General features: G+C 37.0%; 1 protein-coding gene across 1 annotated transcript in view; it reads right to left on the reverse strand.

Annotated features, from left to right (window-relative positions):
* The window catches only part of Mtpn (myotrophin), a 33693-nt gene that overhangs the window by 8436 nt on the left and 12337 nt on the right, over nucleotides 1-12920 (reverse strand). The window contains exons 2-3 of the mRNA XM_085683906.2: nucleotides 8925-9038; nucleotides 8127-8210 (exon numbers count right to left, since the gene is read on the reverse strand). Of these exons, the coding sequence (XP_085540032.1) occupies nucleotides 8127-8210; nucleotides 8925-9038 (198 nt within the window). The remainder of the gene's footprint in view (nucleotides 1-8126; nucleotides 8211-8924; nucleotides 9039-12920) is intronic.

The following is a 12920-nucleotide window of genomic DNA, read 5'->3' on the forward strand; positions in this document are numbered from 1 at the left end:
AGTCAGAGCTTCTGATTAGAAGTCCTGTATTCTGTGCCATATTTAGTTGAAAATTACCCATGGCTTTTTTTCTGCAAAAATGTTAGGATGAGACATAGTTCCCTTGAGATATTTGCAACTTTAATTGTGTGTCTTATAAGGAAGTACAGAACCTTGTAAAATGCACAGACAGGATGTATCATTTCATCTGTTGAAGCCTGGGAAAACATACTCTCTCCTCCCTCCCCCTCCGTGTGTGTGTGTGCGTGTGAGTAATCAAACTCAAAGACCTGCTTATTTAAGGCAAGTGCTGTACCACTGAACTACATCATCAGCGCTCAGGAAAAAATTTAAAGACAATTTGTAAGTTAATTCAACAAACATTGACTGAGCTTCTTCTATTAAGTGACAGATGTAGTTTTGCTAATTAAAACTTCCAGCCATTTACTTGTTTGTAAGTAGTTTATGGCTGCTTTGGTGCTATGGTGGCCGAGATGAGTGAGTCATCTCGGTTCATGACAGGGATTATACGTTACTATCTGGCCCTTCATCGAAATTGTTTATTATGTTGTAGGGTACTGAGGAGAGGGAAAGAGTTTCTTCTACTTCACAATCTAGGTGGCACAGGAAAGGGTCAAATGTACACATCTACCAGGGAGCAAGCACTACAGTAAAAACAGAACGGTCACTACTTTCTCTGACCCTCAGAGTACTCCAGTGCATGAAGACTCTGAATCCCACTGTGTTTATTTGTTCACTGATTTATTGGGTTTTTTTGTTTCGTTTTGTTTCAAGACAGGGTTTCTCTGTGTAACAGCCCTGGATGTCCTGCAACTAGCTCTTGTAGACCAGGCTGGCCTCAAACTCACAGAGATCTGCCTGTCTCTGCCTCCCAAGTGCCACTGCCCGGCTGATTTTTAAACTATGGATTTTTAAACTACTGGTTTTTAAACTATGGATCCAGAACTTCAGTGTATGTCTCTGAATTTTATGGCTAGAGTCTCCATCTGCAGTACTCTCCCTGAAACAGTATACTCACTGTGCAATGGAGAATGACACACATTAAGTACAGTACTAGCTCAAAGTTTTGATTTACCTGGTGGGCGAAGTGTTGTTGCTATTGTCTCAGCTGTTCTTTTTTTTCTTCCTACCTAATCAACTCCAACAAACTCTTAACTTTTAAAATTTGGTGTGTGTGTATGTTTTACATATGTATACGCATGTTCAAATACCAGAGGTCAATGTTGTGTGTCTTCCTTAACTGTGTCCTACTTTATTTTATGGAGACAGAGTTCTCACTAACCCTGGAGCTCACCAAAGGGCTAGTCTGGATGGCTACTGAGCTCTAGGGATTCTCTTATGTCCATCTCCCAGCAACTGAGACTACAACTGAGCACTGCTATATGCAGCTTTTATGTGGGTACTGAGAATCTGAACTCAGGGCCTTATGTTTGCACAGCAAGTGCTTTACTGATGATTCCCTCTAGCTTCAACCTCACTCAGCTTTCAAGAGTCAAGTATTTCAAAAGCCTTCCAAGTAGCTACCTCAGCTCATGCCTGGAGGGCCCTCCCCTGTCCACAAACACGTAAGTGCAATGCTGCACAACCTTACATTTGATTTTATTTCTTATTTGAACAAAATGACTACTATCCATTTCTAGTTGCAGATATAATGATGTGTATCTGTTCCGTTACTCCCTGTGAAATTAGATGTTAATGTCTCTAAACCTTTTTTGGTTAAGAAGAATAAAAAGAACATTTGAAGGTTTCACGATTCCCCCCACAAATAGGATGGAGTAAGTACAAAATCATCTTTCAACTGTTTTCTCCAGACATGCAGTACTGAGCTCTTCTAGTAGCCGGAACAGCCTCAGTTTTAAAGGTGCTGATCCTTGAAACAAAGGTCTTTCAGGAAGCATGTTTCAGGGACCCTCATTCTTGCAGCAGTAAGTCTTCTCTAGCATGCTAAGTCTATCAATCCTTAGTAGTCAGTATTTACTGACAAATTACAGTGCAGCAAATAGCTTACACACACAGCACACTTACTTGGCTGTAATGTGGCGGTTACAGAGGGTCACTGGAGCTGGGCTAGTTTCAATGTCCACACCCCTGATATGGCTTGAATGTGTGGCCTTGTGACGGTCACTCCTGTTTGTCAATTTGACAAAAGATGATGTAGTACAATGGCTCTTGAAAGTTATTTGTAGCATATGTTCATACTTCTTAGCCTTTAAAGCCAAGAGTCAACTAAATTCTTACTCATTATCAGTGAGTAATTTAGCTCATGTCAGTTTGTTTACACCAGCTGTGTGAACCTGGGGTAACTTTACTCACTCTTATGTACAGTTTTCCTAACAATAAAACCCACCCTTTCCACATTCCTAGTTCACAGGATTGTTGGGATAAATTAGGTGGTCTGATCTATTTTAAATTTTAAAAACAGTACTTGCACTTTGAAAGTGTTACTTAGCTGTGAGTTATTTTATGCTCTTATACTGGCCCATGTTCCAATAGAGTAAACTTATAATGAGATGTTAAAGAATGTGTTCAAACCAGATCTCCTGGGAAGCAGGAATGAGAAGGAGATGCTGTAACATACAGCACCTGTCACCAGCAGAAACCATCTGAAATATGATGTGCTCCAGCGGCAAAGAGCTGAATGGATGAAAATATTGAACTTACAATGGTACATTTGTTTATGAGATTAATAAACCTATCATAACAGTTCTTTAGTTATTATTGGGTCAATTTTTGCTAGTCTCTTTATGATGCAATCTCCTCTTAAAATAAGGCAACTGAGAAGGGAATGTTGGATTCTTTGAGAGTCAGAGGCCCTAAATATTATATGAAGCCAAACGTTAGCACTTCTACAGAAATTTTTAGGTTTCAAATAATCATTAACTGTGGCTTAAGTTAGTGAATAATTTTGGCTCACCTATTTGCTTATGCTGCAATGGGAGGATTCCCAGTCCTTCCTTAATCTTATATATCTAATTCTCAGTTCAAGTCACAAAATACACCTGATGCTTTATTGGTGACAACACTGTGAGGGACTTGAAATGGACCTAAGTTTTATGCCCAAGAGGCTGCCAAAAAAAAAAAAAAAAGCAAAGCCACATTGTTTGAAATATCAATAGCAGAAACTGCAAAGTCCAGGGATGGAACCAAGACTCAGAAAGATGAACAGGAAATGTTCTTTCTCTAATGTGGCTCCTGGCTCACAGTTTTCTGTTGTTGTATGTGAGAATGCGTATGTACAGAGGCCCAGAAACTACAAAGGGACACAAGATAGAACAAAAAGAATTTAAGGGAGAAAGGCTGAGAAGAATAGCAGAACACAGGTGATGACAGTGGAAGCAGAGAACACTGGTGGGGAAGGGATTAAGTGCGGACAAGGAACATGGAGAGGGAGAGAAGAGGGTAGGGGAGAGTGACAACTACAACAAGTACATAGGAAAGTACCATATGGAGACCCACTACACTTACTTATAAGCTAGTTTAAACAACAACAACAACAACAATAAAAATTCTTGTTAAACCGATGACTTATGCTTATGCTGGAGAGGATGTGGGGTAAAGGGAACACTCTTCCATTGCTGGTGGGAGTGCAAAGTTGTACAGCTGCTTTGGAAATCAGTATGGTGATTTCTCAGAAAATCAGGAAACAACCTACCAGCAATACTGCTGCCAGATATATATCCAAAAGATGCTCAATCTTACCACAAGGACATGTGCTCAGCTATATTCATACCAGCATTATTCATAACAGCCAGAACCTGGAAACAACCTAGATGCCCCTCAACTGAAGAACAGATAAAGAAAATGTGGGACATTTACAATGGAGTACTACACAGCAGCAAAAAATAATGGTATCTCAAAATTTGCAGGCAAATGGATGGATCTAGAAAAAACTATATTGAGTGCAGTAACTCAGATCTAGAAAGACAAATATAATATGTACTCACTCATAAATGGCTTCTAGACATAAAGCAAAGGAAAAAACCAACCTAGGTTCACAACCCCAGACAACCTAGACAACAAAAAGGACCCTAAGAGAGACATACATGGATCTACAAGAGAGAAAAAGACAAGATCTCCCGAGTAAACTGGGAGCATGGGGGGATCATGGGAGAAAAAGGGAGGGGAGTGGAGAAAAATGTATAGCTCAATAAAAACAATAAAAGTTCTTGTTAACAGAGAAGACGGTTCTCTTAGCAGACTATTTTGTTTAAATCTTAACAAATGAGAGAAATAGATTACAGAGTGATCCAAATAATCATGAATCATTAAAATTAGAGTGGTACAATAATTTGTGGATTATTGTATGATTGGTGTATTGCATAGTGGATTGCTATGATTTCCTCCCTCGCCCCACCCCATTTACAAGTAGACTTCTTAAGGAGGTAAGTTCTTTGCCACAGTATGAAGCAAAGAAAGAAAGGAAAACAAAGTTTCTTTTGGATGTCTTCCTGGAAGATAAAGCTCCCAAAATGTTAAATATAATTAGTAACAGAATGATGGTTTATGAAAACAAATTAAATATGCTGTCTGTTTTTATAATCTAAGATACAGTAAAAATATAGTGCTTTGAAACTTACGTTACTGGGATGTAACATGTTTATTTAAAGGGATTCCTATTCCTACCTTATTTATTTGTTTTGGCTGCTTGAGACAGCCCAGGCTGGCCTCAGATCTTCCAGCTTGCATTCTGAGTTTTGGGATTATAGGGATAACCCACCATGTCTAGCTCCTATTGTTTTTAACAGCAGTGCATACCACATAAGCAATGTAGTCTGCTGACTATCTGTTTATCACAAAAAAGTAACATTTAATAGTGACCGCTAACAGAAGTAGGGTATTTTTAGGGTAAGTATATTAAGGGTATTTTTTTATAACACCCTATACTAACAGATTTAGAAATGACTTTTTTTCTCCTTAGGATTAAAAAACAAGGATACTGCACTACTTAAAAATCCTTTATTATCACTTATATAAACTATAAGAAATTATATAAATTATAAGGGATTTTTAACAAGTAATAATGTAGAAAATTTAGTACCTGGTAAATGATGTAAGAAATGCTGAATGTAACATCATAAAGCTGCTACCGGCAATCTAGTAATATTTCTCTTGAGATTTTTTTTTAACCTTAAAAGCCCATTTGCTAAAAATAGCAGAGGTAAAAAATATATGGTTTTACCATCGATCCTCTTCAAATACTGTACACATGCGATCACTTTGGCACTTGAAATACGAATCAGAAGAGTTTGGTAATGATCCATGGAGACCCAGATCAGTGTTTTGTGAACTCTTGTTTGGCTACATTTGTTTCTAACGGTTAAGTGTTAACAAGTCCAAGCTGATGCACATTCAAGTTTGGAAGAACCACCTTGCCACTAAAGTTAAGGCTTTAAAATGATGCTTACTATAAAATCCAAAGTACTTGTGAGCTACAGTGGGGACTGGACAGCAAACTACAGTCTAAATACTTGTTTTTGTAAATGATATTTTACTTCCTACTCGATGGAATATATGGAGCTGTTATCACAAAATTATGACTAAGACCACATGGTTTGCAAAGGCACAGAACACTGGCACCCTATCCCTAACCCATGGTATGCTTGTTAGGGTCTCATGTAGCTCAGGCTACATGAACTCTTTAGCCTGCCTCCACTACCCAAGTGCTGAGATTACAGGAGACTGGCCTATATTTTTATAGCATTGATAGTCAGTGCTTACAATTCAAAGAATTTCCTGGTAAGGACTTTTTAGGGCAAAAAGGAGAACTTCATTCAACTGAGCTAATTATAATTCTAAATGACACATGATTACAGAGTCTATTTTTGCTTTGATAAAAACAGGCTGAAGCACAGTGAGCTTGGCCCTTATATCACTCAATGCTGTGTTATTCTCTCATGGGTGTCAATACCACACACTCACTTTACCAATTCTCTGGTCTTAGTGAACATTTTGTACCTCTGGGCTTGGAGCAGCCTTGGATCAGCTCTTACCTTTTGTAAAAATCCTATCTAGAATACAGTTGAAAATGTTTTCTTTGAATCTACTCTCTTTGCTTTCTATGTTTTAAGACTTCACTACCATTTCTTATCTAATGTTTAATGAATCCCCTTTGTATGATCCACTACAAGGCATTGGTTCATTAATTTAAAAAGTCTTTTCTGTCAGTTGGGAGAAACACCTCCCCCCAATAATAATAAACAAACAAACCTCCAAATAACCCCCACCCCCCAAAAAAAACTGGGAAGCAAACACATGTGGTTAAATCTCAGTCTTGAAATAGAAGCCTGATATCTGTGGATCTCTGTATTTTTCTAATTTATCAGCTCAGCAATTAAACATAAGTCTGCATCTCTTTCTATCTATAGATATAGGTACGTCCCATGCCTCTCAACTGCTCTGATTAATTCCAAAGGCATTTTAAATGGTAGAGAGAACACACCTGTTGAACCTACATCTTGGGACAGATTTTGAATCCATTAAATTTTGTCAGGCCTTCAGGCAGTTAAATCTCCTTGAGATATATGGTCTCTTTATTCATAGAGAGAGAGAATGGTTGTGGTATTTGACTTGTGAGTAAATTATTACTTGGCACACACAGTTTTGATTCCAACAATTTTCTTTATTTCTATGTTCTATTAGCTGTGATCATACTGAATGTTTCTAAATTGCTGCTTATTATTTTATCCTTATGCTAACAGTATAATAGTTGCATAAGAAATAACAAATGTGAACGGTTCTAGACTCTATAAGGATTCCAGCTTTGGTGGAAGTCAGACTTAGAATATAAATACTGACTGCAGCTTTTTGTTTTTGTTTTTTGAGATAGGGTTTCTCTGTAGCTTTGGAGTCTGTCCTGGCAGTAGCTCCTGTAGACCACGCTGGCCTCAAACATCTGCCTGTCTCTACCTCCAGAGTGCTGGGATTAAAGGCGTGCGCCACCACGGCCTGGCTAGGAATTCTTTATTGTAGAAGATTCTTTAACAATGGAAACTTATAAATAAATACAGGTCTAAATGAGTTGAAGAATAATATTTTGACACTAAAGAATGTAGAACAGTGACTGACCCCTTTCTAAGATAACTATGTCTTGTTTTGTTTTCGTATAAAGAAAAACAAGTATATTAGAAAGAAAAAACGTTCTATCTGTAGTTCAAGAAATGGCTAAGGGGAGAATGAATTGAATTTATTATAAAAGAATAAAAACCACACATTTACAGATATGTGTAGTTATTTTTTGATATGGATCTAAGAGTAGAACTCAACACCAGTGTTAAGGACGCACTGTAGAGCTCTAAGGAGGTAGTGAATAAGTGTTAAGACAAAAGTGTTTACCTTCCCCAGTTCTCTCTATTATATTGAAACTCAAGCAGCATGTGCAAAGCCCACCTTCAGTCTTAGTTACAATAAAAACTATTCTCTACGGAGTACATAAATATTTTGCATCAGGACTTGACAAATCTTTATATGTACACACTTACTAATTTAATTTCTTTTTCTTTTTCCTTACTGCTTTCTTTTAGCAGGCTGTAAGCTAAGATCCCAAATGGAAATGGGTCAGTGTATGGTCATAAAATGCAAGCTTGGTGACTTACTCTATAGAGATTTCTTCCCTTATAGAATATAACACAGCCAGAATGGTTTCTAGTAATTAGCTACCCAAGGTTGGATCCTGTACTCTTACTGTGTATTAACAAAGACAGAAACATCAGAAAACTCCCAGACTCATCACTGCCTCAATGATATCAACAAACTAGAGAGCTCTTAAGCACTTCTGATCTTTCTCAGTATATACTACAGAAAATAAAATGTAAAATTCCAAACCCCTGTTACTTAAAGTGTGCTCTATCACCCTGTACCAGGATGCAAATTTACTCATTCATGGTGATAACATTTTTATGCCATTAATGCTTGCTTACTTTAGCTGACTTCTTTTACTTAACAAGATTTTTAAAGAAGGAAACTAGGCCAAGCACTTTAACCATCACAGACTGGAAGCAAACAGTCTGTACCAGCAATTATAACTAACACTGTTCTAGATCGCAATTTCTGTTCCTGCAGTCACACTTAGTTTAGTTCTAAAGCAATAAGGGTTTTAAAATAAGCGATAAAATGAACATTGACCTTACCTTTGACAGAAGCAATTTCACACAGGAAACATGACCCTCATAGACAGCAGACAGAAGAGGGGTAATATGATGTTTATCTGGAGCCTGTAGACATCGAAGAGATAATTTTATCTACTTTTCTTCTTTTTAAATCTTCTTTCTATATCTAACTAGGGAATTTTTATGACTATTTCAAAATTAATACCATTTTTCTTTCTGTAAAAAATTACAAGTTTCCAGTCATTTAAAAGTTATCAAGAAGCAAAAGTACACACAGTGTCTTCTCTTGGCAACCTAGCTTCTCCACTATTGTAGAAACACCAGTGTGGTTCAGAAAGGAAGGAGGAGGTAAAAATACCAATAAGGAGGCAAGACTAGACAGCCAAGTTGGGTCAACTGACATGATAAAAAGTTATCTCTTTCACTATTATTATCATCTAAACAATTTCCTAAAATCCTGAAATTAAAGAGGGGCTCAAGTCAGGAGATGACAACTCCTGACTGATGATTTTGTCACATTTATCTCATGGTCCAGGCTAGTGTAGCCTACCACTTCCGGGTCCTATGCTCTATTACATGATAGACAGCATCTACTACCTACAGTGGTAACTCGCCAAGCTTTAGAACTTGAAAAGCAATAGCCAAGTGGGGAGACAGTAAACAGTTCATTAACTTAAAAAAGAATGGTTTGTGTAGGACTATATATTTAAAGTAACTCATAAACCTACAGCAAAGAATTCCTTGAAGCATGACAGACTTTTCTAGAATGATACCTATTATACATATACCATTAAGTATTAATGTATGTGTAATACATACATTAATATCTGCTCCTTTCAGCAGCAGAAATTCCAGGATTTCCAGCTGTCCACAATCTGCTGCATAATGAAGAGGCTTCCTTCCACCTTCTAGTGTCCGGTTGACATCTTCTCCCTTGTCAGAGCAGCCAAATAAAAACAATGTTTATATGGATAAGAGACTGAAGAGGGAAACAAAACGAGGCATCTGATTTTTTTAAATTTATATAAAAACTTGAGTTTTACGAAAACTCTATTTTTTACAAAGTGAAATGAAAATGTAAAGAAGTCACGTCTGCATAATAACATATGGCACTCAACTCATGATTAGGCTGAAAACAATTGAAGTAATAATGCTAAACGCAACGAGATGTACCACTGTTTCATGACCTCAAATGAGTTCAGTCAGCAACCACAGAAGACCGCTAAGTTCAAGTACTAAGATTTTATATTTTCTATGACTATATTATTATCAGAAATTAAACTTATAATCATTTAATTCTTTTGGTATTTACTAAAGTGGTGCAGTAAAGCAAGCACACTGCCAGGCATTAGGAAGACAAAGGTGAACAAAAGCAGGCATGGTTTCCAGTGAATGCAACTTACCACTTAGTGTGTGGAGATGACCTGATTTGAAAATATTAGTGTTCTATAACCAAAACCAATAACTCATCATCGCATGGTTACCAGAAGATGATGAGTTAATCTTGATAACAGGGATGCAGTGTTAAGACATTAACTTTTCTAGTGACCAACTTCTGTATTCTTGGTATCGTGCTATATACAGTGCCATGATACTTCTAATTCAAATTTGCTTCATTAAAGGAAGCAAAATACCTAAAAGTTTATTTTCTCAATAACAATGCTATTCACTTAGCTTAGATTAGTCAATTCACCAAACCCTGGATAAAGACGTCAAAGCCTTAACATTCCATAGCCATTACCAGCCGTGCTTTCAAGCGCCTCAATTTCCCATCCTTTTTACTTAGATCAGTGTTTTCCTTCCTTCTCATTAATGCAAGTATGATAGATTCCCTAAGTCCATGCAAATTCAAGATTTCTCTTATCCACATCATTTTTACAGATATGGTAAGCTTTCCCTCCCTCAAAACCACAGCAATCATTTAGGTATAGAGTGTTTTTGCCACATTTCACATGTATATTCTTTCTTTCTCAATGGGATGCAAATTCCAGGAACAGAAATCATATTTTTCTTCCTTACCTCTTCCTACAGTATGATGTGTAGGTTAGGAATACACACCTCATCACCACTAGACACTAGACAAATTATTTATGCTCTGTGTGTATGTGCTTTCATAATTTAAGATGGAAAGATTGAAGTACATGGCTTTCACAGAACTATTGTGGAGATTAAACAGGATGAGCCAAGCAAAGCACTTAACCCCAAACATATAGAGCAAATACACCGTCTCTTTAGAAGAGCAAATTTCACCAGAAATTAATTTCCTCTTCCGAGTTAATGGATGATAAAACAACCTTTCTGTAAGTTAAGATTAGTATGGCAATTGAAAGTAGTGACTTCCAACAGGCTGTTTATTTAAAGCCAATTCAGCCAAACAGTTTATTGTGAGGACATTCCCTGATTTTCTGAGTTGTTTTGTGGTTGAATGATTTTGCTGTTGTGCACACATCATAGAATAGATTTTAAAAATCAAGTTTATTTAAAAACTTCTGACAGCTGCCACCTCACTGGTGTTCTGTCACAGAACCACCATGTACATATGAGCTGTTTCTGAATGGAATAGGTGACACCTGATGGTAACATGTTACAATAGACTTAAAATATATACATATAAAGACAGGCACATAGTATCTTAAGACCCCTGGAGGAGAATGGACAGTGTTCCAACTATTCCGTGTAGTTCCAGGACCAGAGACTACTCACTTCCTAAACCTTAGATCCTTAACAGTAAGCTAGAGTGAAAATGTCTGTACGCTCCACATTAAGGTTCAACTGCAGGGATAAATACAGAGCATGCGGTATAACGCTTAACACAGAGCAAAACGTTTAATAAAAGTTAACTATCATTTTTATGGAGCATTGGTGTTGGTTTAACCCATCGATCCATCCATCCTATCCATTAATTAATGAGTCAGGGTCTCATGTAGCTCAGACTGGCCTTGAACTCACTAAGAATGAAGGAACCATAGGCATACACATACCTGGTTTTATGTGGCACTGAAGACAGAACCTAGTATGCTGAGCAAAAAATCCACTAAATAGTCCTGATATTAATTTATACTTGAACTAAAAGACTATCCAAAGCCAAGTTAATGCAAGTTTCTGCAGAATGGTTGAAATATGAACATATGGCTTAACAATATATAGTTTAGAAACAAATTTAAATAATAAAGATGATTTGCTGTACCATCCTAGATTCTAGTCAAATGAAACACAAGTCGACAAGGGGTATTGATGAGATCACTGATAAAGTTTTCCTCCCATTATTATTATTATTTTCTTTTCATATCAGTATTATCTGTATGGACCATTATATTGAAACACAGTAAATAAATACCCTTAATAAGTACCAAGGAGGCTGCTTTTGTTGAAATGACAATCCTCTGAATCATGTTGGATTCTTAATACAAGGCTGCAAGATACATATGAAACAGCCATGTTCATACTTCCTCCTTTATCCCTTCACACTTGCATTACAATTCTTATTCTAGCTGACAAGTGACAACACCGCAAAGACTGTGAGTGACCAAAAATACAGGATTCTCTCTGAAAAGCAGCACTGAGAAGTATACAGCATTAAATGTACTAGAAAAGGGGAAGTCTTTAAGATAATGTCTTTTCTACATTCACCAAAATAAAATTAGAAAAAGTAACTTAAAGCAAAGCAAAAAGGACAAAAAAATAGAAAGAAGGTCAGAGTGAACATCAAGTAAGCTGAAGGCAGGACACCATGGAGAGCAGTAAAAAGGTGACTCAGGAAGACCAATGCAGCCGAAGCCATTCCGAAACATGAATAGAAGAAGGGTAAAGCATACTAAATAAATGCCAGCCCCAGACTCTACAGATGACCTCACAAGGAAACTTACAAATACTTTCGGAAGTCTTTGGACCTGTTGTTCTACACACTTCAGAAAACAGAAGGGATGGGAAGATTTATCAACTAATTCTGGGGTGGGCATTAGTCTTCTAAGGAAGAGGAAGACATTACCAAAAGCTTGCTTTCAGAATCACACCCTCTGAGATGTTAGGAACCCTCCCCTGGTTATTTAAATCTTAAATTTTCATTATGTGCTTACTTCCTATTTTCTGTGAAGAGATGGGTATTTAACCGTGCAAAAAGAGCTCTGTGCAGAAGCATTAGGCTTCAGGCAACTACTGCTACCTAGCATGTGGGTAGCAATAAGCTGTGGGCCTTAGTTGGTGGTTGCATCTAAATCATCTATAGCTCCCTTTTCTCTCTCCCAGGTAAAGGTCCCCAGTTATTATGTTAGTCTATAACTTCTCTGCTTTCTCACCTCCTAGACCAGGAAAGACTTTTATGCACACAAGGCTGTAAAAACAGTTCGCAAAAAGACAGTGCTACAAGTGGCCATGGTCACATACTTAATATCTGACATAAACAGGTTCAACAAAATAGATTTAACACAACACCAAATAAAATAGAAAAAAATATTTTCAAAGTAAAAATGTTGTTTAAAATGCACTGTTATTATGAATTGTACTTATAAAAACAGACAAAGATTAGAAAAGATAAAACCTGGTACCAGAAAAAGACCTATTACCTAACTTGATTTAACTCAACAAATATTTAGTGTAAGTTAGGCAGTTTTTATTTGCTTGAAATGAAACAGGAAGTCCTGACTGAATAAACGAATTAACTGCTTTTTGAGGTAAGCAAATATGAGTGCCATTAAGTTTTGTGTCCTAAGAACAGCAAAATTATAGGAATTCAACCAAGAGAATGATCAAAAACTTCCCTCCCTGGCAGCTTCCCTTTTACTGTGAATTAACTTTCATATATCTGCATCCCTTCTT

This window comes from Myodes glareolus, chromosome 25 (genome assembly GCF_982192425.1).
Source record: "Myodes glareolus chromosome 25, mMyoGla1.1, whole genome shotgun sequence".
Taxonomy (NCBI): Eukaryota; Metazoa; Chordata; class Mammalia; order Rodentia; family Cricetidae; genus Myodes; species Myodes glareolus.